The sequence below is a fragment of the Macaca mulatta genome, chromosome 8 (assembly GCF_049350105.2).
Source record: "Macaca mulatta isolate MMU2019108-1 chromosome 8, T2T-MMU8v2.0, whole genome shotgun sequence".
NCBI lineage: Eukaryota > Metazoa > Chordata > Mammalia > Primates > Cercopithecidae > Macaca > Macaca mulatta.
Window position 1 is genome coordinate 29,245,497 of NC_133413.1, and position 27,817 is coordinate 29,273,313.

The following is a 27,817-nucleotide window of genomic DNA, read 5'->3' on the forward strand; positions in this document are numbered from 1 at the left end:
GAATAGCTGGATTAGTTACAGCTCAGCATTTGCCTTATTTGAACACAGTTTGAACACTCAGCAGTGTATGAATGGTTGACGTACAGCCACTCGGATTGGCCAAGATTCAGCTATTGTTACAGGTGCTACTCCTAAGTTAGGGTTTCAGTCTTGTCTACCTATTAAGTTAGGTTGCAGTTCGTCTACAAGGACTCAAATATAGAAGTACAGAGTCCTTCTCAGGCCATATTTAGTTTGCTTTACACAGCTCACTCTCTGCCTTTAGCTAATTACTTCTTGAAGTCATTGGCTAGGTAGGCTGTAGACTAACTGAAGCCAAGTAGCCATAAAATGCCATACACTGGACACCATAACTCACACCCTATAATTCAACAGTGTGTCAAAGTCAAAATAGAGATGTAGAGATTAATCTCTAAATTTAATGTTTTATTTGGGAAGAAAGAGTTGCAATTTGGGGCACACATGCAGATCCGGTGGTCTTTGCTATGTCCCAAGAACAAAGACAAAGTTAGAGGTTTTATGAAAAAGGAGAAATGGTGTGAATTGCTCTTTGAGAAAGTTCATTGGCACTCTAAGAGTTTGGGGAGCTGCCAAGCTCTGATTGGTGAGCAACAGCCATGGGAAAAATTGGTCCTAGAGTTGTAGCAAATTATCTGAGAAGCTAGAGTTAAAACTGGTTTCCAGTTAGAACAAGCAGTTCTAGTAGTTGGGCTTGCAGAGAATTGTTACAGTCTCACCAGTGCATCACAATGTAGCGATCTTCTTGTTAGCTGAGGTGGTACCCTGAGTCCTTTGTCTGACAACCAAAGTTAAGGAATATGGACACCAAGGATGAGGTTAGAGCCAAAGTTTAACAAAGGAAAGAAGTTTAGTAAGTGAAAGAAGAAAGCTGTCTGCCACAGAGAGGGGTCCTGGAAAAATGGGTTGCTGATTCACAGTTTGGATAGAGAGGTTTTTGTAAGAAATCCATATGGGGCTGGGCGTCTCATTTGCATAAGGTGTGCATTTCTGGTAGTTCCACCCCATCCTCCTAGTACAGCTGCGGGCTCTTAGCTTGAGTTACTCCATTTTGCTTTGTTGCCCTTACTGTGCATGTGTCAGGGGATGGAATTTTCCATTGCGGGGATATCTGGCCAAGTCACCTGTATAACCTTTCTTATCTGTGCGGCTGTGGGTATGTCTTAGGCAAGTTCCGTTATCTGTGCTTACAACTTTATTTCACTGGCTGCACTTTTGTTTGAAATAATTTAACGGAGGACTCACCCTAACTGTCTGCCTGACTGGTTTCTTCCTTTCTCTTTTTCTCAGAATTACATTCTTGGAACAATGTTTTGAACCTTGGATGTTTTTTCCCCTTGGCTTCTCCACTCTGTTTTAGTTGAGTATAGAATCAATTCAGATGATCAACTTCTCCACTCTGTTTTAGTTGAGTATAGAATCAATTCAGATGATCAACTTCCACAAATGTGTAGCTGTTCCTGAACAGAATGAGGTCCAGCTGCTTGTTCCCATGGTCCAATAACAAGATGCAGACAAGACTGGGAAAGAAGGGAGTTTATTTCTGCAACCTGTTATGGGAGAAGGTTGGAGTAACTCACCAGGCTCAAAGTTGCAAGTTTTTTTCTAGTGCTTATATACATTTTAAGCTCCATGCTATGTGTGGGATTGTACCTACAAGCAGGAGTGTTTCATTCAATCGCTATCTAATTTTTGGGATGTAGGGTCTGGAAAGCTTTCCCGAGAGTCTTGGACAGTTTCTTAATCTTAGTGGACCCTGATAGGAGGTGTATGTGTAAGAATGCTATTATTATTCAGTCAGACTTTGGGGTCTGAAAAAATCCTGGCGGGATCTTTATGGGTTTCTTTTCACAACCTACCCCTCATACTCAGGCACTAGTTTCTCCAATTCTTTGTTTAACTTATGCATTCATCAAAATTATAGTAAAGGGTTCAAGGAAACTGACTGTTCTGGTTGCTAATGGAAACGTGGCCTGCCACCTAGCCAATCACTAACCAATATTGTTTCTGTAAACCAGCGAGAATTCCTGTCAGATAACTTTCCATCCACCCCTTCCTAGTTCCCTTTTTTTTAAAGCCTGCTTGTAACAAAGGCCAAAGAGAGCATTCCTTGTCCTTTGATTCAACAATTTCATTTTCTATGAAAGCCATTTTACTGTTCGCTGCCTTCATTAAGCATCCTTAAAATTGGGAATTTATGTTTTCCAATACCAAGAATGTTCTTGTTGTATCAGGTTGCTTTTTTTTTAATGACCACCTGCCCTTGTTTTATAGATTCAGTGGTATCGTCTTGCTTGTAGTTATATTCTTTCCTTAGTTCCTCTTCTTTTATCATCTGCCATTCTACAGGAAGAAGGAATAATTTTCCCCTTCTTTTCCCACTCACCTAGTGTGTTGTAGTTATTTGTTTATACTTTGCCTCCCTTGTTCTTCTGTGAGCTTCCTATGAATAGCATCATATTTTTCCACTTTTGCATCACAGCACGTAGTACAATGCCTCGCATACCTAAGATGCTCAATAGGATTGTTAAGTTGACTATTACATTGCTTCTTAATACTGAGGAGCAGATACTGAAAGGGACCAGGAGTCTTTTGGAGAAGGTGGAAATGTTCTAAAATTGGAATGTGGTGATGCTTACACAACTGTAAATTTACTGCAAATCATTGAATCATCATAATATATAAATTTAATGCTATGTAATTGTCTTAGTCCATTTTCTGTTGCTTACAACACGATATCTGAAACTGGGTAATTTATAAAGAAAAGGAATTTATTTCTTACAGTTATGGAGGCTGAGAATTCCAAGGTTGAGGGGTTGCATCTAGTGAGGGCATTCTTGCTGGTAGGGACTCTCTGCAGAGTCTCAAGGTAGCACAGGGCATCATATGGTGAGGGGGCTCACTGTGCTAGCTCAGGCCTTACTTCCACTTCTTGTGAAGCCACTAGTCCCAATCCCATGATAACCCATTAACTCATTAACCCATTATCCCATGGATGAATTAATCCATCCATGAACGTGGAGCCCTCATGACCCAGTCACTTCTTAAAGGCCCACCTCTCAATATTGCCACATTGGGGATTAAATTTCAACATGAGCTTCAGAGGAGACAAATGTTCAAACCATAGCAGTAATTATACCTTAAGAAAGCTGTTTTAAAAAACCAAAAACTGTTGGCAAAGGTATGGGCAAACCATTGCTGACATTGAAAAGTTGAGCAAGGCCACAGATATTAGGTATACGTCTCCTTATAGTTGGTCCAGAGCTGACCACTGTTACCTGCAAGAGGCTGTCTGATAAAGGGTATACTTGACTATTATCAAAAATAAAGCTCCCGGGATGGGGATATTTGTTCTGTTACTCAGGGCTGGTAATTTTAACTGGCTTGCCAATTCAACTGGAATTCATCTGGAATTGGCAAGCCAGTTAAAATTACTTTCCAGACATGAGTAACAGAACAAATGCATTTGTACACATAAATACATTTGTTCTGTTACTCAGTGTATTTATTTACGGGGGCTGCTATAACAGCAAACATAGACTGCATGGCAACAATAGAAATGTTTTCTCTCACAGCTCTAGAGGCTGGAAGTCCAAGATCAAGATGTCAGCAGGGTTGGTTCCTTCTGAGGCCTCTCTCCTTGGCTTGTTAACAGTGTTCTTCTCCCTGTGTCCTCACATGGTTGACCCTCTGTGTGTGTCTGTGTCCTAATCTTCTTATAAGGGCACCAGTCCTGTTGTTGGATTAGAGCCCACCTGTATGATCTTATTTAACTTAAATTACCCCTTAAAGACCCACTCTTCAAATACAGTCACATCCTGAGGTATTGGAAGTTAGAACTTCAATGTATGTATTTGGGATGGGGGCACACAACTTAACACATTGATATGGTTTGAATTTGTGTCCCCACGCCAATCTCATGTCCAGCTGTAATCCCTAATGTTGGAGGAGGGAGTTGGTGGGAGGTGATTGGATCATGGGGGTGGATTTCCTCCTTGCTGTTCTCGTGATGGTGAGTTCTCATGAGATCTAGTTTATAAAAGCGTGTAGCACTTCTCCCCTCTCTCTCTTCCTCCTGCTCCAACCATGTAAGACGTGCCTTGCTTCCCCTTCACCTTCCACCATGATTGTGAGTTCCCTGAGGCCTCCCCAGCCATGCTTCCTCTACAGCCTTCAGAACCATGAACCAATTAAATCTCTTTTCTTTATAAATTACCTGATCTGAGGTACTTCTTTATAGCAGTGTGAGAACAGACTAATACAGGAAACTTTTTAAAGGTTAGAAGATGAGATTAAGATAAAATAGAAACTAGACAGGCAGAATCAAAACCAGAAAAAAACATATTCCATTCTTTTTGAAGAAGGTGAACTCATGAAAAAGTTCTTCCAGACCATGCCTGGTGCACACGAGGACAGTAATGGCCATGTGCCCACTCTTGGTTCTGACCCTTAAATGGTAAAGTAGGAAGCACCTCTGGTTGAAGCTGCTATCAGGTGGTTTCCCATGAGCAGCTTCTCCGTGGAACACATTGTGATTTACTGTGTGGTCTCATATCCTCAGCTGATTGGGTCCTTGTGGACAAAGATCCCAATTTGAACTGCGTTTGCATTTTCCGGTTCCTGGCAGTATGCCTTTCTAGTGGCCCAGCCTATATTTTCTCAATGAATATGAACAGCGTCTGTTTCCATGTGCTGCCATGACGAAATCCACAGAACGTTCCTGATGTTCTTTGTGTTTTCCAGAGGCCTTCTGAATGATGCTTTCCATAAAGGGGGCCCGGAGGGTGCCACTACCCGGCTCATGAGAGGAGAGATCACACTTTCCCAGGTGAGGGGACATCACCACACAGAGCCCTTTGGATGGACATTCTCTGCCTATGTGCCTATCTCCCCGAACTTAGGGCCCACCATAATAGCAAACACCCACCTTTTCTGTGAAGGTAAATGTTGTATTAATGGTATTAATGGGAATATTGCAGTCACCTTAAAACATACATGCTAATATATTGTGTCAACCGGTGAATGAAAACTGTGATGAAACTATTGGGAAGAACATTATTGAATTATTGACTTTATTTAATCCATAAAAAAACCTCAGTAATATTGTTGGAAGGTAAGAAAGAGGGAAATGCTATATATTTTCTTCTCCTTCTTTCTTCTTTTTCTGAGACAGGGTCTTACTCTATTGCCTAGGCTGCAGTGGAGTAGCACAATCATGGCTCACTGCAGCCTTTACCTCCTGGGCTCAGATGATCCTCCCACCTCAGCCTCCCAAGTAGCTGGGACTACAGGCACACATCACCATGCCCAGCTCTGTTTTGTATTATTATTATTATTGCTAGAAATGGGATTTCACCATGTTACCCAGACTGGTCTTGAACTCCTGGTTTCAAACAATCCGCTCACCTTGGTGTTCCAAAATGCTAGGATTACAGGTATGAACCACCATGCCCGGCCTATATTTTCAATGAATATACAGAATTTAGAGTGAATTTCTAGTAATTGCTATGAAAATCCTGTGTTTCATTTAGACTCCTTTAGTGGTTTCTGATAGTCTGTGTGTAACTTCTAGGAAACCGGCATGGCTAGAGGGAAGAAGCCTGGAAGACTAAATTATATCATGCTAAAGTCTATTTACACTTGACTTGTCTTAAAAAAAAAAGTCTTATCTTGGGAATGAATGTCATCTTTTAACTTTTCATGTATATACATATACATGTATATACTATACAGACAGAAAAGTATATACTATACAGACAGAAAAGTACACATAGCGTATAGCTTGATGACTTTCCACACATTGAGTATACCGCTGTCACCAGCACCCAGATCAAGAAACAAAACATTCTCAGTGCTGTAGGCAACACATATCCCCGCTCTGGACACCATCCCTCCAAGAGTAGTACCTTTCTGACTTCTATCCCAACAGAACATTTTACCTGTTTTGGACTTTATGTAAATGGCATGGTGCAGATCAGCCCTTTTGTGTCTGTCATCTTTTGCTCAACATTGTATGAGTGAGACTCATAGTTGTTGCATGCTGCCATTGATCATTTTATTCTCATTGCTGCATGGCATTCCATCACTTTGATATACCCCAATCTATCCATTCTTCTATTGATGGGGGCCTGGGTAGTTTTCAGTTTGGGACTATTACAAATAGTGCTGCTATGATGATGTATAGATATCACAATCCATTCTGCTATTAGTGAGTGTATTAGTTTGCTAATACGATTGTATTTGTGTCTTATATAGCACCTTCAGCTGCTACCTACAGCAAACATGCCATAGACTGTGTGGCTTAAACAACAAACGTGTATAGCTCACAGTTCTGGAGGCTGGGAGGTCCAAGATGAAGGCACTGGCAGGTTCAGTGTCTGGTGAGGGCTCTGTTCTTGGTTTGCAGATGGCCACCTTCTTACTGTATCCTCACATGGTAGAAAGCAGAGAAAGAGGGGAAAAAAGCAAGTTCTTGGCTATCTTCTCCCTGTGTCCTCACATGGTCATCCCTCTGTGTGTGTCTATGTCCTCATCTCCTCTTCTTATGTGGGCACCAGTCATACTGGGTTAAGATTCATCGTAATGACTTCATTTTACCTTAAATACCTCTTTAAAGGCCTGGTTTCAAAATATAGTCACATCATGAGGCTCTGGGGGTTAGGACTTCAACACAGGAATTTTTAGACGACACAGTTTAGCCCATAACAGTGTACATTTGGGTAGTTTCCAGTTTGGGGCTTGCTATGGTCCAAGTGTTTGTGTCCCCCCCAAAATCCCTATGTTGAAATCCTAAAACCCAAGGTGATGTAATTAAGAGGTGTGGCCTTCAGGATGTAATTGGGTCATGAGGGTGGAACCCTCAGGAGTGAGATCGGTGCACTTTTAAAAGAGATCCCAGAGAGCTATCGAGCCCCTTCTGCCATGTGAAGACAGCAAGAAGGTGCCATCTGTGAAAGAGAAGGCAGGCCCTAACCAGACACCAAATCTGCTGGAGCCTTGATCTTGGACTTCCCAGCCTTCAGAACTGTGAGAAATAAATTTCTGCTGTTTATGAGCCACCCAGACTCTGGTCTTTTGTTATAGCGGCTGAGATGGGCTAAGAGTATAGCAGCTGAGATGGGCTCTTAGGGATAGCACTGCTATGACTGTGGGTGAATATAATACAGTCTGTCCATTCGGTTGTTAGTGGGCGTTTGGGTGGTTTCTGGTTTGGGACTCCTAGGAAGAGTACAGCTATGAACATTTTTGGCCATGTCTCTTGGAGAATATATGTTGGCATTTCCAGTGGGTATGTGTCCAGGAATGGAATTGCTTGGTCACAGGGAATGCATATGTTTAGATATAGTAGATCCTGCCAGAGCTTTTCTGAATGGCTGTACAAATTGTCCCCTCACTTCACTTTGACAGTGGATACCACTCATGGAAGAAAACTGCAGGAAGTGCTCCGAGACCTCTGAAGTCAGCCTCCCCAAGAATTTCTCTGTAAATGAAATCTTTGGCAAGGCGATTTCAGCCAGAAAGATCAACCGCCCCATGCTCCAGGCAGCTCTCATGCTCAGGAAGAAAGGTAAGGATCTGATACTGGCCATTCTCAGACCTGACCACACAGAACCCTTGGGAGCATTAGGTCAGAATCCATAGAAGTGAGTTTTAAGATCACAGATCTTCTGAGCTATGATGGAAAGCCTCTTTAAACATGGCCCCAGAGCAAGTTTTATCCAATGGCAAAAGCAGCACCATTAGAATAGCTGGAAAAATGGCAGAATTTTATTTAATAAAGCAACTGATGCCCATGACTGCCTCGTGAGCATCATTCTCCCCTTCAATGGCACTTTAGTAATGACCCAAATGACACGATCTTTTGTTACAGTGATTAAAAAACAAGGCCTTTTTAGCAACTGTGATTTTCTCAGCCTCTGGGTATCAGAGTGCCCGAGCTGTGAGTTCGCTGACATGGGCTCAGATTATGTCACATAGTCTAAGACATGAGGTCAGGTTCATCCGTAGGCATTGACTTGGTGTGAGCACCTGACTCTTGTCATAGGCATACTTGAAACCATTCCACCCCCTTATCAGTAGACTTACCTGGTTGTGGCTGAGCCATCCTGTGTCTGCAATTCCTCCCTCCTATTGCGTCTTCTTTCCAGCATTGCCTAGTTCTCACCCTCGCTGGTTAGGCACATAAAGCCAGAGGATAATCCTATCTCTACGTACAGTTCTCTAGTTTTGAAATAGGAACCTAGTCCCTGATTGCCAAGGCAGGTATTCTGGAATTTAGTCAAGCAGAGTTTTCGGTAGCATGGACTAGAAAGAACGCTGGACCTTCGCCGTGTGGCTCTGGGCGGCTCCTAACTTGCCTGAGCTTGTTTGCTGATCTGTGAATCTGGGAGGGGAAGATCGGCCCTGTCCACCCCTGAGGTGGTAGAGATCAAACGAGCTGATGAATGTAAGAGTGCTGCTCCACTGTTGTCAAGGAGGAAGGAGGGTAGTGTCTCCATCTGGGCTTCTGAAGGCCTTGAATGAATGCAGCTCATGCTTGTGTCTGTCAGAGGTGTTCATGGGTCAAAATGATTATTTTCCAATTTGTAGGTTGAAAGCTGGGCATAAGAGATTGATAAAAGTGAGCACAACCTGCTTGGCCCATCATTGGGGTCCCCTGGGGGCATCTGGAGCATCTCAGGGCAAAGGTCTATAGCTGGTCCATCTACTGGTGGCTTTTTGCTCAGGATTCACAACTGCCATCCTCACCAACACCTGGCTGGATGACCGTGCTGAGAGAGATGGCCTGGCCCAACTGATGTGTGAGCTGAAGACGCACTTTGACTTCCTGATAGAGTCGTGTCAGGTGGGAATGGTCAAACCTGAACCTCAGATCTACAGGTTTCTACTGGACACCCTGAAGGCCAGCCCCAGTGAGGTATGGAGACACTTCCTTACAGTGGAGAAGGGTGTTCAGAGATATTGCAACCAGAGAAAAACTGAGGAGTGAGCAGGTGGGATACATCTCGGGCCTGGCAGGACAGCTCTGAGTCCACTTCTCCCAGACCATGGCTTCTCCTAAAAGACTGTTACCCATTCTTTGATCTAGAAAGTTCTCCCAGAGGTGGGCATTTGGCTCCACTGTATAGCTCTTACAGAACTTTGGTCAAAATAGGCATCAGTAAAAGCTGTTTTAGCCCAGTTGCCTCAGTTTACTTACAAAGAAATGGAGATCCTAGGAGACTTGCAAGGCCACAAGACTAGTAGTAGGTTCATCCCCACAAAGGGTGAGTGGGGATGGGCTCTGGTATAGCCACGGTCTGCCACCAGACACCCTGTGCCCTGAGCCTGTCTCCAGAGATCACCTATCCTAAAGCTCTCTTCTCTTTGGGTGTCCCTACTTTAATCTGCAAAAGGTGATTGGATGGAGATTAAGTTCTTTTCCCTCACATTTCCAACCCTCCACCTCCCCACAAGCTGATCAGAGCAAACCTTGGAGTCCTCGTCATGCTCCATCCTGGGACCTCCCCTTTCTCCTCCTGGACTTTGCTTCTGCTCTTCTCAGTGCCTGCAGTCAGCCTCAGAGCAGGGCTATGAATCTATGCCTGCACAGGAATATATCAGTCTTCCTATCGATGGCTTCCAGGTTGGATGAGCTGCTTGGAATTCTAGACTTCCCTTGTCCAAGATGGTAAATGCATGCATCCCTGCTTTCTATGACTTCCAGGATTTTCCTCTCTTTTTATTGATTAACTAATTAATTTATTTTTTCCTAGAGATGGAGTCTCACTCTGTCACCTAGGCTGGAGTGCAGTGGTGCGATCATAGCTCACTGCAGCCGCAAACTCCTGAGCTCAAGTGATCCTCCTGCCTCAGCCTCCCAAGTGGCTGTGACCACAGGTTCATGCCACCATGCATGGCTAATTTTTTACTTTTTGTTGTAACGAGGGGTCTCACTATATTGTCTATGCTAGTCTTGAACTCCTGGTTTCAACCAATCCTTCCAGTCTCCTAAAGTGCTGGGATTACAGGTGTGAGCCACCAAGCCTAGCACTTTCTTACTACATACAAATTTTTGATTCATTAAAAATCTATCTGGGGGTAAGATGTAAAGTAAGGATCTACTTTATTCCCCTGAACAGTTAACCAGTCATACCAAGGCCATTAAACAATCTTCCTTACCAATTGGACATGACACTTTTCTTAGAAACTAAATTCTTATGTGTATTTGAGTCTATTTCATACGTATGTCTGTTTCTTTTCTAGTGCCAAATTTCTACCTTTTGTAACTTCATCAATTGTTTGACTCTAAGCCCTCACTCACTACAGTTCTTTTCCAGACACATTTTTTGGTCTACTGATGCCTGTTCATTTTCCCAGATGAATTAATGTCACCTTGATAAGTGTGTATCCTCTCCTAATCCTCTTGCAATTTCAGAAGTGGCTGAAGCCAGTAGGTCTGTGTGGGGTCGTATGTACCTGTGTTTTCATGCGTATGTGATGTCATTAAATGCTTTCCATTTTTGCAGTAGATGGTTACAAAAGAAAAAGAGTTTTTAATCTCATCATAAAATAGCCCCTGTTTGCATTCTGGTGAGTTTCTTTCTGGAATTCTTCCATGCTGTTTTGGGCTTAGGTTGTCTTCTTGGATGACGTGGGGTCTAATCTGAAGCCAGCCCGTGACTTGGGAATGGTCACCATCCTGGTCCAGGACACTGACACAGCCCTGAGGGAACTGGAAAAAGTGACTGGAATCCAGGTAATTTGACTTCCGAGCGAGCCAAGCTTCCTGCAATTGTCTGTGGTTTCTGGACTCAGGAGAAAACCACGAGCAGAGAAACTGCTGTCCATGGAGTCCATGTATGACTCTCGGGTGCTGCTAGTTGGAAGTCCGTCACTCGCCGTGCAGTCAGCATGATGTCCCTAAGGAGCATCTTGTCTCTTTCTCTGCAGTCAGTGAACAGGGAGACAAGAATTTATACTAGTGCTAGTGCCAGGGCCAGATAACTGGCAGCAAGAGTGGGATGTTCAAGGCCATCCTGACTTCACTTTTGAGAGTAAGTGTGGAGAACGTTTACCCTAAGCTTCAGGGCCCCTACCTGGCATGCCCGAGTGTGCTGCTGGCACTCAGGTGCAGCCCTTTAGTTCCACCCAGCTCAGAACGAAGCCTCTTAAGAAAAGCCTGTCCCTCCCTGAGGTGGATGGGACAGCCGTCATGATGTCCCTGGGGTTGCCTGGGTATTAGCCTGCTCCTCCAGGTCTGAGGCACCTTTCTTTGTTTGGGTTGACCTAAAATCGCTGATCTCACCTAGTCCGCAGCCTCCTGCAGAAGTACAGCACCCTCGTCCTGTGAGCACAGGGAGGAAGAGGCAGGAGAGAGCTGGCACTCAGCTGAGCCTGCCACACATCCAAGGATGCACAGCCATTGCCTCAAAGGAAACTGAGTTAGTTTGCTCAGGCTGCCATAACAAAGTACTACAGACTGTGTGGCTTCAACAATAGACACGTATTCACTCACTGTTCTGGAGGCTGGAAGTCCAAGATCAAGGTGCCAGCAGGGTTGGTTTCTCCTGAGGCCTCTTGGTTTGCAGATGACCGCCTTCTCCCTGTGTCCTCACTTTGTTTTTCCCTGTGTCTTTCTGCTTCCGAACTTCCTCTGTTTATGAGGATACCAGTCTGATTGCACTAGGGCCCACCCTAATGACCTCCTTTAACCTTAGTTACTTCTGTAAAGGCCTCATCTCCAAATACAGTCGCATTCTAAAGTATTGGGGGCTAAGGCTGGGTGCAGTGGCTCACTCCTGTAATCACAGCACTTTGGGAGGCCGAGGTGGGCGGATCAGTTGATGTCCGGAGTTCGAGACCAACCTGGCCAACATGGCTACACCCCGTCTCTACTAAAAATATAAAAATTTAGCCAAGCATAGTGGTGGGCACCTGTAATCCCAGCTACTCTGGAGTCTGAGGCACAAGAATAGCTTGAACCCAGGAGGTGGAGGTTGCAATGATTCAAGATTGTGCCACTGCACTCCGACCTGGATAACAAGAGCGAGACTCTGTCTCCAAAAACAAACAAACAAAAAAGTATTGGGCACTAAGACTTTAACATGTGAATTTTGAGAGTGATACAGTTCAGCCCATGATAAGATTGATTTTTTTGTCTTTAATGAATAAATTAAAATGTACACCCAATGACTCCATAACCTTAAAGTATCTTGCCCAAGCTTTGTTCATTTCTCCTTCTTTAAACCTACAAGTCTCAGGCAACAGAGAAGAAAGCGCATCAGACTTGGGGTCAGGGAACCCATGTGCCTGTGTCACTTGCTAGGTCTGTCCCTTCAGCATACCTGAGCCACAGATACCTGTCTTGTGAAACTGGGAAAGTAAATCATATCTCACTTCTCTTTGTCTCAGGGTAGGAGGAAGAGGAAGATAGAAGGAAAAATGAACATCATCCCCCTTCTATTTTTTTCATTGTGGAAAAATACATATAATATAAAATTTACCACGTGTGTGTGTGTGTGTGTGTGTGTGTGTGTGTGTGTGTGGACAGTTCAGTGATGTTAAGAATATGCACATTGTTGTGCAGTCATCACCACCATTCACCTCCAGAACTTTTTCATCTTCCCCACATGAAACTCTGCACCATCAAACACGAACTCTCCATTCCCCCTGCCCCGGCCCCTGGCACCTGCCATCCTGCTTTTTTCCTCTGTGAATTGGATTCCTGTAGGGACCTAATGTAAGTAGAATCACAATATTTGTCTTTTTGTAACCAGCTTACTTCATTTAGCATAATGTCTCCAAGGTTGACCCAAGTCCTGGCATGGGTCTGAATTTCCTTTTTAGGATAGAATACTAACTACTCCACTGTATTGATAGACCACATTGGGTTTATCCCCTCAGCTATTCAAGGACGCCTGACTTGCTTTTGCCTCTTGGCTATTGAGAATAGCGCTGCTATGAACGTGGGTGTGCATGTCTCTCTTTGAGGCCCTGTTTTCAATGCTTCTGGGTGTATACCTAGGATTGGAATTGCTGGATCATATGGAAATTCTATTTTTCTTTTATTTATTATTATCATTTCTTTTTTCAGATGGAGTCTTGCTCTGTTGGCCAGGCTGGAGTGTAGTGGCACAATATTGGCTCACTGCAACCTCCGCCTCCCGGGATCAAGTGATTTCTGGCTAATTTTTGTATTTTTTTTTTTTTTTTTTTTTTTTTGAGACGGAGTCTCGCTCTGTCGCCCAGGCTGGAGTGTAGTGGCCGGATTTCAGCTCACTGCAAGCTCCGCCTCCCGGGTTCGGGCCATTCTCCTGTCTCAGCCTCCTGAGTAGCTGGGACTACAGGCGCCCGCCACCTCGCCCGGCTGGTTTTTTGTATTTTTTAGTAGAGACGGGGTTTCACCGTGTTAGCCAGGATGGTCTCGATCTCCTGACCTAGTGATCCACCCGTCTCGGCCTCCCAAAGTGCTGGGATTACAGGCTTGAGCCACCGCGCCCGGCCCTAATTTTTGTATTTTTAATAGACACAGGGTTTCCCCATGTTGGTCAGGCTGGTCTTGAACTCCTGACCTCATGTGATCCACCCGCCTCAGCCTCCCAAAGCATGAAGATTACAGGCGTGAGCCACTGTGCCTGGCCAAAATTCTATTTTTGAATTTTTGAGGAAATGCTGTGCTTTTTTTCACAGCAGCTATACCCTTTTATATCCCCACAGAAAAATCACCCCTTTTTAAACAGGGGAGACTATGTCTCTCTCTCAGAGGAAGGCAGTGGGCATCAGTCATGAACAGGCTTTGTAAATTGCACAAACATACAAGAGGATCATTAAAGTAGGAATCCCCCACTTTTCTCACCCCCAAAAGCAGAGGCATCCCCTGGTGTGTGATCTAGCTAACTGAGGACACATGGCAGGAGGGGCCCTAAGGGGCACCAGCCCTGCTCACGGGCCTTGGCTCCCCCTGACTATGGACTCATGACCATCAGGGGACACCAGGATGCCCTCCCCCATCACGCTGAGTACCTCCCTGCCCCCAAGTCTTCTCCAGATGCCACAGAGGTGGGGAGACTCATCTCCTGTGTCCCCCTCTGCAGACACCCAGGCAGAGTCTCCTATGGTTATAGAGAAGGTAGGTTTCTTAGCTTATGTCCCCATTTTAGAGGTAACAAAACCGAGTCACTGAGGAGAATGAATTTTTTCTTGGGTTATACCTTTAGGACTAAAAGTGACCATTCCAGCAATAGGATTGACAGCGTGTCTGGCAGCAGAGTTCACATGTAAGGTGATATTCACACACGTGTGCTCAGTAGCAGGCTCCTTGTTATTTCTGCCTCAGGGAAACTGATTCCAGTAAGGTACAAAAGCTACCATAAGGACTGCTTGTTCAGGAATTTCCTATTTACTGAGACGGGTTAGTCTAAGCCCTCAAGGACTCCTGAGAACAGGCCTGGGACCTGCTGGTGGAAGGCTATTAGGGGCTAGACTGTGTCCCCCAAAATTAATACAGTGAAGTCCTAACCGCTAATACCTCAGGATGTGACTGGGTCTGAAAAAAGGGCATTCAAGGAGGTAATGAAGTTAAAATGAGGTCACAAGGCTGAGCCCTAATCTCATGTGACTGGTCTCTTTAGAAATAGCAGAGATTAAGGACAGGAGCTGTGGCTCACTCCTGCATTCCCAGCACTTGAGGCCAGGAGTTCAAGGCCAACCTGGGCGTCATAGTAAGATCCTGTCTTTAAAAAAAAAAAAAAAAAAATAACTGGCCATAGTGGTGCACACCTATAGTTCCAGATACTTAGGAGGCTGAGGTGGGAGGATCCCTTGAGCCAAGCAGGTCAAGGCTGCAGTGAGCTGTGATCACATCAGTGCATGCCAGCCTGGATGACAGAGCAGAGACTCCCAAAAAAGGGATAAGAGGCAGAGATTAGGACACACACAGAGAGGTGCCAGGAGCATGAGGACACAAGGGAAAGTCCATGTGAAGACACAAGGAGAAGACGGCTGTCTGCCAGCCAAGGAGAGAGGCCTCAGGAGAAACCAGCCCCGCCAGCACCTTGATCTTGGACTTCCAGCCTCCAGAACTGTGAGGAAATAAATATTTGTTCTTGAAACCGCATACACTGGTATTTAGTCATGGCAGCCGGAGCAAACTAATACAAAGGCCCAGAAAGTTTGATTTTGGCCAACTTGAAGGAGAGACCTTTCGACAGAGGGGAGCGGTCATGGAGTGACTGCTCTGTGAGCTTTGCATGGTGTCCCACATGAGCCTGGGCGACCATCTGAGGAGCTGCCACAGAAGCGAATAATATTAATTAAAGTCCAAACTCTCTGGCTTAGAGCAAGTGATTTTTGCTTCTTGCTTATATGAAGTTCAGTGGGCAGTGGCCAGGGGCTTTGCCTCACACAGTCATTTGGGGATCAGGGTGATGGAGGATGCACTGTCTTCTACGTGTGGTTTTCGAGGTCACACTGGACACCTGGCCGGAAGATGGGGAGTTAGGAATGTAGAGAATTGTGTGGGGGTTTTAATGTGCCAGGCTGCACTCTTCCATCTGCGTCCATTGGCCAGAACTCAGTCCTGGGGCTCCACTTAACCCGAAGGCAGGAGGGATAATGGAGTCTGGCTGTGCTGGCAGGAGAGGGAGATGGGCTGGTCAGTCGCCAGCTGGGCTCAGGATGGAGCGGCAAAGGTGATCTCTGAGGCCTCCCCTGGCACCAGTACTCGGGAGAGCCTCTCATGGAAGGAGGCTGCGGCAGTCTCTCTCACTGTACCTTTCCTGCTTACAGCTTCTCAATACCCCGGCCCCTCTGCCGACCTGTTGCAATCCAAGTGACATGAGCCATGGGTACGTGACAATAAAGGTGAGTCAGTTTTGTCTTTCAGTCAGCTGAGTGCTGTCCCACCAGGTCACCTAAAGCAACCAGCAGAGACACCCAGGAGACTGAGCTGGGAAGATCACCGGAACCTAAGCCTGGGAGGTGGAGGTTGCAGTGAGCCATGATCACACCACTGTATTCCAGCCTGGGTGATGGAGTGAGACCCTGTCTCAAGAAAAAAAAAAAGAAAAAGTGACCAGCAGTGACATTTGTTAAATATCGAGGGTGGTTGAACATCCGCTATTTATAAGGAGATGATATTTCCTGCAAATCTCATTCCTCAGATATCAACGAAAGACAGACCCTGCCTCAGATTCTGTAAAGCAGTGTGACTGATGTGGCCAAACCCCTGCAGAACAGCAGGCTAGGGGGCTTGGGCAGCCTGGGGGGCTAAAGCACACACACAGCTGGCCTGTGTTCGGGGAGAACATGTTTTCATTCAACAGGCATTTATCAAGCACTTCCTCTGTGTCAGGCACAGGCCGGATACAAGGGGTGCAGTGATGATCAAGACAGACCTGTCCTCAAGTTGCCCACATTGAGGGCAAAGAGAGGGAAAGGGTCATTAAAATGTTCTTTTTGTTTTAAAGGGTTATTGTAAGGCCAAGGCCACACACAGAGGGTCCTGGCTTATGACCTGGCTGGGAGATCTAACTTGGCTTTCTGACGCAGAGCAGGGGTTTAGTATATCCTCATGGATTCACTTTGGGATTTTTCCTCATTTGTCATTGGCCTCATTTAAATGTGAAAGGACCTAAATCTGTGGGTCCAACTCATCAGCAAAAAAGGCCAGACAGCTACTGTGCAGCCAGGTAGACCCAGCTGGAATCTACGTTTTGCCATTTAACTGAGATTGCAGCCTTGGACAAACGTCTTATCCCTCTGAGCATCAGTATCCACACCTTTATAATGAAATGACAATCTCTCTCCATGCTGTTTCTGTGAAAATTAAATGAAATGTTATATGCAGACCACAGGGCATAGTATCCAACAGCCATGTGCTCCATAAACTGCAGCTGACAAACAGGAGAGCTGGAGGCTATGGCTGTGCTGGCCTTGGAGACCTTGGGGACCTTTGCTGTCCTGGAGGAGAACCTCAGAGAGAAATTCTGAGATGAATGGAGGATCTTCCGTGGCCCCAGGGATTTTACATTCACAGCCTCGGTGGTTTGGTTACAGCAAGGATGAGGTGTCTGCTCAGCATGGGATCTGTGCTCAGAATGGGTTCTGCAAGGGTGGAGGCAGCCACCATAAACGTAAAGTGGGCATCCAAGCATGAGTGGGTTTGCATAGTAAGAAAAGGCTTTTCTGGGACTTAAAGCTACTGCTCAGCATCACTGACGTCCCTTCTATAATTCTGGGTTCTCCTGAAGGGGTGAATGTTTAATCAGGGACTTCAGGTCTCATCTCTCTGGTGCTAAAAAGGAGTGAGGGGCTTTTCGCCCAGAGTTGGGGGCTGGGTTGTAACCGTGGACAGGGTTAGTCTTGTAATTCCCTTAGGGTTTGCATATCCAGCCAGTTTCAAGAGATTATTTGACCTTGAAGGAGTGTGATCAGAATCGCTTTACCCCGCCTTGTCTTTCCCCCACCCCATATTTAAGAGCAGGCAGTGAATTTCTGGGGAGTCCCAGCTGCGCCAGGCTCTCAGGGGGCTGGTACATTGATAGCCACTGAATCCTAAACTGGGTTGATAATAGATGTTTTTGTGTTCTGGCTTTATGGACATTTTTCTTAACACAGAAAAAAAATGAGATGAGAAAGGACATGTGTTTGCTGGGCTCCTCGGCTGAGTCAGTATGAAGCTGTGAGCCTCAGTATCCACAGCTTCCTAATGAGATGATAAAGCTCAAGAGTGAGCTGTTTAGCTGGGATCTGTGCTAGAACACAGGCGAACTAGGATCGTTTGATCCTAGAACGTGAAACATTTCTCAGTGTAAGGTAGATCAAATTTAAAGTCAACTTTTGCCAAGTGCTGAAGGAAAGACTATGGAACCAACTCTGATAAACACTCTAGTTTGTGAGAGGGACTGCCAGATGCCCACCTAATGTTTTCTTGGGCAAAATAGCTTGTTGGGAATTATGAATGAAACGTCGTGTGGGGCCAGGTGTGATGGCTCATACCTGTAATCCCAGCACTTTGGAAGGCCAGGGCAGGAGGATCACTTAATGCCAGGAGTTTGAGACCAGCCTGGGCAACATAGTGAGACCCCCCCATCTCTACAAAAAAATGTAAAAATTAGCTGGGGTGGTGGTGCGCGTCTGTGGTCTCAGCTACTTGGGAGACTGAGGTGGGAGGATCGCTAGAGCCCAGGAGTTTGAGGCTGCAGTGAGCTATGATCATGCCCCTGCCCTCCAGCCTGGGCCACAAAGTGAGACCATGTCCCTGCACTGTCCAAAAAAGAAACTTCCAGTGTAGGGCACAGCTTGGAGTCATCTGAGATACAGCCAAGTGAAATTGTTCCCCGTGAATTTCTACAATGTGGCTCTGATTGTTCTCCTGCGTTTCCTTTAGGATAGTGGAGATATGTAATTGGGGTAAGAACAGGGCACTTTGATTATTTGGTTCATTTGGCTGGCTCCCACCATACTAGTCAGGGCTGGTTAGTGGCTGTTACAAACACCCTGTTCCTTTCAGTGGCTTCACACCAAATGTGTTTCTGGCCTACAGCACAGTGCAGTGCGGTGGGCTCTGTCCATGCAGCCATTCAAACCACCAGGCTCCTTCTCTCTGCTGCCTCCACCTTCCTCAAGGCCCATGTCATTCAGGCGAAGGGAGAGAGGCCACGCACAGGAGGTTCCTGTGAGCCCTGGATGCAGCACCTTCTGGATCAAACCTCCTGGATGCAGGGTGTTTGTTACAGCCACTAACCAGCCTTGACTATTATGGTGGGATCCAGCCAAATGAACCAAATAATCAAAGTGCCCTGTTCTTACCCCAATTACATATCTCCACTATCCTAAAGGAAATGCAAAAGAACAATCAGAGTCACATTTCCTCTGGGAGACACTGGCCGGAGCTCAGTTGTATGGCCACAGCGACTGTAGGAGGGGGAGGTGCTCTGCAAGATGCTACCATGTGCCTGAAAGAAGAGGGAACACAGACCTTTTCAAGCCCTCGCAGTCTCTCCCACACCCATAGCCCCCAAAAAGACTGTGGGTGTGGCAAAGCTTGAACAGATTTCATATTTAAGAAGTAAACAGCTCTTAATGAAACACTCATGGTACTGAGATAGCCAGGTGGGAGGGGGTCCCCAGAGAAACTCCAAACAGCCTGCGCACTGGGGTGGAGCCTCAGGAAGTTCTTGCCCTTTGCAGCAGGGAGGAGCCTGGCCCCTCCTCTTCCTGTGTGGAAACTGGGATTCCAACAGTGAGGCGGGAAGTGCTCTGGCAGGGAACTCTGGCTTTGCAGAGTCCCTGTTCCCCCTTTTTCACCTTTTCACCCAATAAAACCCTGCTGTTGACTCACGCTTCAAATTGTCTGCAAGCCTATATTTTCATGACCGTGGGACAAGGACCCCGTCTTTAGCTGAACTAAGGAAAAGTCTTGCAATGGTATTCTGCACATGACCATGAATATTACGCTCTGCACAATATCAGCCCCCTGTTTAATATACTGAAAACGCATCACAACAGCACCAGAAATTCTGAGAGTATGGGGGCTTGTAGAGAGGAAAGGGAAGTGTGTTGTTTTGTTTTCCAACATCATAATCTTTGCAGAGTTCTTAGGTTGTAGTGAGAGCCACTTGTTTTTATTGAGTAGGTTGACCAGGGCCTCTTCTCAGCCATTTTCATCTAACACTGGGGTCCTTCACTGAGAAATCTGGGTCATACGCAATCCAGCAATGGACTGAAATGGCCCTGGCATTCTGTAGACGCTGTGGGGCCTGGGTCCACTGGGCCTGGTGCTTCGTCACTGCCCGCTCCTCTTTCCCTTCCACAGCCTGGGGTCCGTCTGCATTTTGTGGAGCTGGGCTCCGGCCCTGCTGTGTGCCTCTGCCATGGATTTCCCGAGAGCTGGTATTCTTGGAGGTACCAGGTGAGGAAAGCTGGGGGAAGGTGCAGCCGGTCAGGGTGAGGTGGAGGGGGTCTAGATGGTGTGGCCTGATGTGGACTGTCGTGAGGAAGCTGAAACCTTACAGTGGAGCATTGTCTCCAAAGTGTGACCAGGTCAGGGCAGGAGGGTGACTCCAGACCTCAGGGCTGTGCTAGGCCACGAGGCACCTTTGCAGATTAGAAAAGGGCAGACTTCTTTAAGACATTCCATGCCCCCTGCTGGCAACTCTCTGTAATGAGTATAGAAAGCTGCAAGAGCTTTGCCAGGAAAGATGCTCTCTTAGATGTGGCATTTCTCCGGTGCACAAGCCCCGCCACCACCCACAGTAGCCCTGTATAAATGGGCTCATTGCAGCCCCGTGGCAAATATACTAGGTAGTGCCTTGTGGCTCTTTCGTTTGAGCCATTTACAGGAAGAAGGGGATGGAGGGAAGCAAAGAGGGAGTATCCGCCTAGAACTAATGGGACTGTGCTGGAGTGTGCCTGTTTGTTTTCTAGATCCCTGCTCTGGCCCAGGCAGGTTACCGGGTCATAGCTATGGACATGAAAGGCTATGGAGAGTCGTCTGCTCCTCCTGGTGGGTGCGCTGTCTTGCAGCTGTCTTGTGCTGGTCTTGCCTTCTACCTGCCTGAGCGCTCCACGCCTCAGTGCTTTCCCTGGTCCCAGATCAGAGTAGCCTTCCCCTTAAGGGAATCTGACTTCACCTCTTTCCTCTCCTACAGTGCCCTGTGTCTCTGCACTTTGGGCCTCAGATGCCCCTGCCCCCACACTCTGAATGAATACAGCAGCCCCAAAGACCCATGCTCCAAGGGATCTCCCACTGATCATGGAGGATGGCGGACATAGAATGTACCATCCATCTCCAGAACATTCTTCATCTTGCAAAACTGAAAGGCTATATTCAGTCCTCAGTTCTTCCTCTTCCCAGCCCCTGGCAACCCCTTTCTACTTTTTGTCTCTATGAATCTAACTCCTCTAAAGACCTCATATAAGTGGAATCATACAGTATTTCTGCTCTTGTGCCTGGCTTCTTTCACTTAGCGTAATGTCCTGAAGTTTCCTCCATGTTACAGATGGCACCACAATTTCCTTTCTTTTTTTTTTTTTTTTTTTTGAGACGGAGTCTCACTCTGTCACCCAGGCCGGAGTGCAATGGCGTGATCTTGGCTCACTGCAACCTCTGCCTCCCAGGTTCAAGTGATTCTCCTGCCTCAGCCTCCCAAGTAGCTGGGATAACACATGTGTGCCACCACACCCAGCTAATTTTTGGATTTTTAGTAGAGACCTACTTTGCTGGGTACATTTATCTTTCAGTTCTTGTAACTTTTCATGAATTAGTTCTTTGATATTTTTTTCTCTTGGATTTTCTCTATTTTTGTTCTTTTTCTTTTTGCTTTCTGGAATTGCTATTGTTAAAATACTGTTATTGTTAAAATTGCTATTATTTAAAAATCATACTACCCATTGATTTGGGTACTCATATGACCCAAAGCAATCTACAGATGCAATGCAATTCCTGTCAAAATCTCAATGGCATTTTTTACAAAGATAGAGACAGCAATTCTACAGTTCTTATGGACCCACGAAAGACCGCAAATAGACAAAGCAACCTTTAGAAAGAATAAAAAAGCTGGAGGCATTTGAAGCACACTTCCTGATTTCAAACTATATTACAAGTCTATAGTATGATACAAACAGTACGATACAAACATAAAGACAGACGTAGTTCAGTGGAACAGAATAGAAAGCCCAGCAGTCGATCCACATATATGTGGTCAACTGATCTTTGATAAGGGTACCAGGAATACACAGTGGAGAAAGGACACTCTCTTCAAACGAATGGTGGTGGGGAAACATGAAAAAGAATGAAATTGGACCTTTATCTTACACCACACACAAAAGTCAACTCAAAATGGATGAAAGGCTTAGATGTATGACCTGAAACTGTACAGCTTCTAGAAGAAAACACAGGGGGAAAGCTTGACATTGGTCTTGGCAGTGATTTCACGGAGGGATATGACATCAAAAGCACAGGCAACAAAAGCAAAAATAAACACTAAGGCTTTAGTAAGTTTTTGTGGGTTTTTTGTTGTTGTTGTTGTTGTTTGGTTTTTGGTTTTCTTTGCAAAACGGCCCTTTTGATGTGTTGATATATTTTAAGTAATGTGAATTAAATATGTTTCTTTTATTTTTAATTGCAGAAATAGAAGAATATTGCATGGAAGTGTTATGTAAGGTAAGAAGGATCTTGGGTAACATCTTCCCCATCCTGCTTTTTTTTGTTGCTATGAACCCAAAGCTGGGGTATCCATTCAAATTTTAGGGAAGCATCATTTCACAGCCTCTGGGTATAAATTCCTACTGAAAGTAGAACAGTATTTCCGATTGAGAGCCAATATGTATGCAGCATTGACTGTGTGCCAGGTCTTCCTTCAAGCAATTGACAGAAGAGAAAACTGAGTCAGGGGAAGTTAAAGGTAGTTGCCTGAGGTCAACAGCCAGTAGAGCCATTTTGGAAGCCTGCAGTACTGCATTCGATTGCCTCACCATCTAGAGCATTGAAAAAAGTCACTTTATTCTGGTAAACACGTTGTTGGCCAGACCTAGGCCAGACCTCTGCAGACTGGTGACCAGCATGGAGTTCCTGCTCTAAGACGGGTGTAAGCACCATCCTGTAGAGGGGCCCCTCACTTCAGTACTGGCAGGGAGGCCAAGGCCAAGGCCAAGGTGAGGAGAGACTGGGTCCCAAACCTCCATGCAGCTCAGGAGCAAAAGCAAAGGCTGGGGGAGCCCAGGGGAGGAAACAGTCCCCAGGTTGGCTGGGGAACTAGTAATGCTTCTGGTAACACGGGGATTACAAAAGCCTCCATCTCTGAGTCACAGCCCTGGGGGGGGCTCCTGCCCCTCATGTGTGTCCCCCAGCTTCATGTGCTGGCTTTGGCATCTCAGAAGCAATCATGAGTAAAAGTTCCGTTTCCAGGCAGGGCTGCTCCTCCTTCCTCAGTTTCCCAGTCTTTGCCTCTTGCACTCTGCTGCTCCTGATCCCAAGTGTCTCCCCCAAAGTCCTACCAAGGTCTCACCAGTGACCCCAGGAGCCCCTATCCTGCTGTTGTCCTCTAACCTGGACCTTGCTTATTTCCATCAAAATCCATTCTTGAGACAGGCACATTGGGTCACTTAGGAGAACTAGTCTCTTGAAGAAAGTCCTTTAACCAAAAACAAACAAGATGGTGCTCCCATCCTCCTGTTCCAACTTTGAAAAATCATGAGTACATCCACAGCTAGGTATTTACCCAAGAAAATCGATGATATATGTCCACAAAAAAAACCCCAGATACAAATGTTCACAGCAGCATTATTCCCAACAGCCAGAAATGGAGACAACCCACATGTCCATCAGCTGATGAATGGATAAATAAAATGTGGCCTATCCCTACAGTGGGACACTCTTCAGTTGGGTACAGAGGAATGACGTGCTGGTGCAAGCTTCAGCAGGAATGAACCCTCAAAAGATGATGCTCAGCAAAAGAAGCCAGTTTCTGTGTCAGGACCGTGGGTAGTGGGGGCAGGAATGTGTTGTCCCCGGGATGGAACAAGCCTCTCACTGCTCCCCTGCAGCAGCACGGGCGCAAGCTCTACAGGGCAGCTGTCTTCCATCCCCCTCCAGGGAAGAGCCCAGGCTTGCTGTCTTACAGTGGTGATGGGATAGTTAGGGATATGTATTGGTGTACACTGAATAATTCACTGTGCATGTTTGGAGTCAGCTTGGTTCCTGAGAGGATGCTAGGAAGGAAGGGAAGGGTGATGTCATGAAGGCTGCTGAATGATGGATGGCTGCACTACTCAGCCTGGCTGCTGTAACAAAGTGTCACAGACCAGGCAGCTTCAAAAATAGATGTTTGTTTTCTCACAGTTTTGGAGGCTGGAAGTCCAAAATCAAGGTGTCAGCAGGGTTGGTTCTTCTGAGGCCTCTCCTGGACTTGTAGATGCTGCCTTCTTCCTGTGTCTTCATATGCTCGTCCCTTCGTGGGTGTCTGTGTCCTAATCTCCTCCTCTTCTCTTTTCATTTCTTTCTTTCTTTTTTTTTTTTTTTTTAAATATGAGACAGGGTCTCCCTGTATTTCCCAGGCTGGTCTCCAACTTCTGGGCTCAAGGGATCCTCCTGCCTCGGCCTTCCAAAGTGCTAGGATTATAGGTGTGAGCCACTGCGCCCAGCCTAATCTCTTCCTCTTCTTCTTTTTTTTTTGAGACAGAGTCTTGATCTATCACCCAGGTTAGAGTATGGTGGCACGATCTGGGCTCACTGCACCCTCCTCCTCCTGGGTTCAAGCGATTCTTCTGCCTCAGCCTCCTGAGGAGCTGGGATTACAGGCGCCTGCCACCGTGCCTGGCTAATTTTTGGGTGTTTGTTTGTTTGTTTGTTTGTTTGTTTTTTGAGATGGAGTATCACTCTGTCGCCAGGCTGGTGCGATCTCGGCTCACTGCAACCTCCGCCTCCCAGGTTCAAGTGATTCTCCTGCCTCAGCGTCCCGAGTATCTGGGACTATAGGCATGCACCACCACGCCCAGCTAATTTTTGTATTTTTAGTAGAGGTGAGGTTTCACCATGTTGGCCAGGATGGTCTCGATCTCTTGACCTTGTGATCCGCCCACCTCGGCCTCCCGAAGTGCTGGGATTACAGCCTTGAGCCACTGTGCCCGGCCTAATCTCCTCTTCTTATAAGGACTCCAGACATGTTGGATTAGGGCCCACCCATATAATCTCATTTTACCTTAATCACCCCTTTAAAGGCTGTATCTTCAAAAACAATCCCATTCTGAGGCCCTGGGGCTTAGGACTTCAACACAGCAGTTTTGGGGAGGACACAGTTCAGCCCATCATAAAGGCTGAGGCAGGCGGGTGCGGTTGCTGATTTTGCCTATGTGTGTCTTCTTTCTTAGGAGATGGTAGCCTTCCTGGATAAATTGGTAAGTCATTATTTTGAACTGATATCTTTGGAGAATTCCTTTGGGACCTGGGTATTTAAAGAAAAGGCGTCAGCCTCAAGCAGAGGTGCACGGGCAGGGAGGGCACATTTGGGGGCAGTCGAGGGCAGAGTGGACATGGGCAGAGAAAATCACAGAAACAGATGGCAAAGAGCAAGGAGGAGATTAGCTTGTTTCTTTGTCCTTTAATGAAGGGCAGGTTCCAGGGAATGGGACCAGGGAGGACAGCCTTGAGTATCAGGTAGAGAAGTTTGGAAAATACCCCATAGGCTAATATTTCCCATCTCTTTAAACTTTCATCCCTTCTGAAACTCCTAGAACCGACTGCTTGCATTTGACATTGTCGGGAATGTCAAACTCAATGATACCGAATGAAAGCAAATCAGCAGTAGTGAGCTGAGAATGTGCTTTGGCTGAGTACACTTCCCACTCCCAAGACTGCGTGGTATAACAGCCTCCCCTTCCCCAAGTGAGGTCAGCGGGGCGGAATGGACGGAGGGGTCAGGCTCAGCCAGGACAGCAGCAGTGGAGGACAGGGAAGGACTGTGGAGCTGTGGGACTTAGGGCCTCTTAATTGGATGTGGGAGTCAGAGAGGATCTAGGACGCTGACCTCTGGTTCACCAGCGGGGCGCTGTGCCTGACACGGCAGGGAAGAGATTGTGAGGATATCATGGTCCCTGCCCTCTGCGGATTCTCAGTTTCCTGGGATTAGGTTTGGAACTCTTGTGTGTGATGGGGACAGGGAACAGGGCATGGCCCAGAGTGGCCATCCAGTCCTGACTCTGTACAGTCTTCTGTCTAGAAGGGTGCCCCTTATTGTTAAGAGAGTGACTCTGTGGTTGCTGCCGGCGGAGTCAGTGTGGAGGGAGGTGTGGATAGGCTCTGCTAGCTAGGTTTTGCTCTGTGACGAAAGCACCTGACACATTTCTGAGAATGTGTCTCCCTTGTTAAGCGACACGTGGCTACAGCTGCTCCATGAAGAGGCGTTGACGTTGTCATTGTCAGTACCTGCAGCAGAAAAAGAGAGATTAAAGATGCTTTGGGACTTTTAATGGTTGTTTAAGGGAGGAGAGCTTCCAAAAAAAGTAGGGTTTTGGGGGGTAGAAGCATAATCATTTGATAAAAGATGTACTTGGAACATGAAGAGGTAAGTTATAGTTCTTTTAAGATAGAAGAGAGGAAAAAGGAGAAAAGAACGAAGGAAAATTTGATTTGAGAGAAGGTGGAGAGGGAGAAGGAACCCATGGCCTGTGGCCTCGGTCTCCTAAGCAGATGTAAAAGGCTGGCTATTTGTATTGAGGGTCTGTGGCTGGTGGAGAGAGGAGAGGTTTGAAGGGTGGGCATTTGGAGAGCTGCTGTGGGTTGGGGGAGGAGGCCCTGGTGTCAAGGGGCTGGCTGAGGGCTGAACCTCTCAGCACCCCATTCCAGAAACCTCCTCACATGCGCCTCCCTTCTTTTTCCTTCTCTAGGGCCTCTCTCAAGCAGTGTTCATTGGCCATGACTGGGGAGGTGTGCTGGTGTGGTACATGGCTCTCTTCTACCCCGAGAGAGTGAGGTAATTGGGCCTCGGGCAATAAGGATTTGGGGGAGGCTGGACTTGGGCTCCTGTGAGAATTGTTCCTCAGATCTTTAACCCCAGAAAACTTCTCAAAAACAAGTAGGTAATCTGGGAAGGTGATGTCTTCACTCTTTAGTATCTGGTGACACATTGAAAAGAGGGCCTAGCCAGGCGTGGTGGCTCATGCCTGTAATCCCAGCACTTTGGGAAGCTGAGGTGGGTGGATCACCTGAGGTCAGGAGTTCGAGACCAACCTGGTCAACATGGTGAAACCCCGTCTCTACTAAAAATACAAAAAGTAGCCGGTCATGGTGGTGGGTGCCTGTAATCCCAGCTACTCTGGAGGCTGAGACAGGAGAATCGCTTGAACCCGGGAGGTGGAGGTTGCAGTGAGCCGAGATCGTGCCATTGCACTCCAGCCTGGGCGACAAGAGTGAAACTCCGTTTCAAAAAAAAAAAGGGGCCTAATGAGCTAATGTGTTAGGAAGCAGCACCTGTTCCACTTACAGGCCATGGGACAGATAATTCAGGGCCCGAGTGGCCAGTGGGAATGCAGGAGGATAATAGCTGAGCTTGAGGGGTACAACAGGTGTGCCTTCAGTCCCGGACTGAGAATCAGTAAGTGTGGCCTTCAATCTGCCCTGATCGGCTGTGTGACACGTCACTGCGCTTCTTAGGCTTGGGCTTTCTCAACCACAAAGTGGTAATGGTAACTCCTGCCTGACTCCACAACCAGAAAATGCTGTGCAAATGTCCAGTGAGCCCAGCATGTCATGGTCCCCACCATTTCATTCATAATCATTCTTAGACCAGCATTTCATGGCTTGAGTGAGAGCTATCAGATGGCAGGTTTTGGGCCCAGAGACTCTGTAGTCTCTTTGGCCGTTTGAGCTGGTGAGCTGCAGTTAAACCTGACTTCCCATTTCAGCCTCTGATCTTAGCAAGTTAAAGAAACATCATCGGCCGGGCGCGGTGGCTCAAGCCTGTAATCCCAGCACTTTGGGAGGCCGAGGCGGGCGGATCACGAGGTCAGGAGATCGAGACCATCCTGGCTGACACGGTGAAACCCCGTCTCTACTAAAAAATACAAAAAACTAGCCGGGCGAGGTGGCGGGCGCCTGTAGTCCCAGCTACTGGGTAGGCTGAGGCAGGAGAATTGCGTGAACCCGGGAGGCGGAGCCTGCAGTAAGCTGAGATCCGGCCACTGCACTCCAGCCTGGGCGGCAGAGCGAGACTCCGTCTCAAAAAAAAAAAAAAAGAAAAAAAGAAAAGAAACATCATCCTCATTTCCCATCTGAATTTCCCTAACTAACCCAGTTATTTTGTATTTGGCTAAGTTTCTG

At 46.6% G+C, this 27,817-nt stretch overlaps 1 protein-coding gene and 1 long non-coding RNA gene across 12 annotated transcripts in view; both read left to right on the top strand.

Moving 5' to 3' along the window:
• EPHX2 (epoxide hydrolase 2) overlaps nt 1-27,817 on the top strand; it is a 58,374-nt gene that overhangs the window by 8,497 nt on the left and 22,060 nt on the right. For 9 of the 11 annotated variants that reach the window (XM_077943294.1, XM_077943300.1, XM_077943298.1 and 6 more), the window contains 10 exons: nt 4,762-4,846; nt 7,426-7,585; nt 8,745-8,935; nt 10,634-10,756; nt 15,787-15,861; nt 19,817-19,912; nt 20,428-20,506; nt 22,131-22,165; nt 24,871-24,897; nt 26,386-26,471. In XM_077943294.1, the coding sequence (XP_077799420.1) occupies nt 4,820-4,846; nt 7,426-7,585; nt 8,745-8,935; nt 10,634-10,756; nt 15,787-15,861; nt 19,817-19,912; nt 20,428-20,506; nt 22,131-22,165; nt 24,871-24,897; nt 26,386-26,471 (899 nt within the window). In that variant the 5' untranslated portion in view covers nt 4,762-4,819. The remainder of the gene's footprint in view (nt 1-4,761; nt 4,847-7,425; nt 7,586-8,744; nt 8,936-10,633; nt 10,757-15,786; nt 15,862-19,816; nt 19,913-20,427; nt 20,507-22,130; nt 22,166-24,870; nt 24,898-26,385; nt 26,472-27,817) is intronic. The other 2 variants (XR_013397214.1, XM_028852494.2) reach the window with 2 other exon arrangements.
• On the top strand, nt 10,766-15,115 carry LOC144330761 (uncharacterized). Its single transcript, XR_013397218.1, has 2 exons — nt 10,766-11,054; nt 11,310-15,115. It is a non-coding gene; the product is annotated as an uncharacterized LOC144330761 (long non-coding RNA).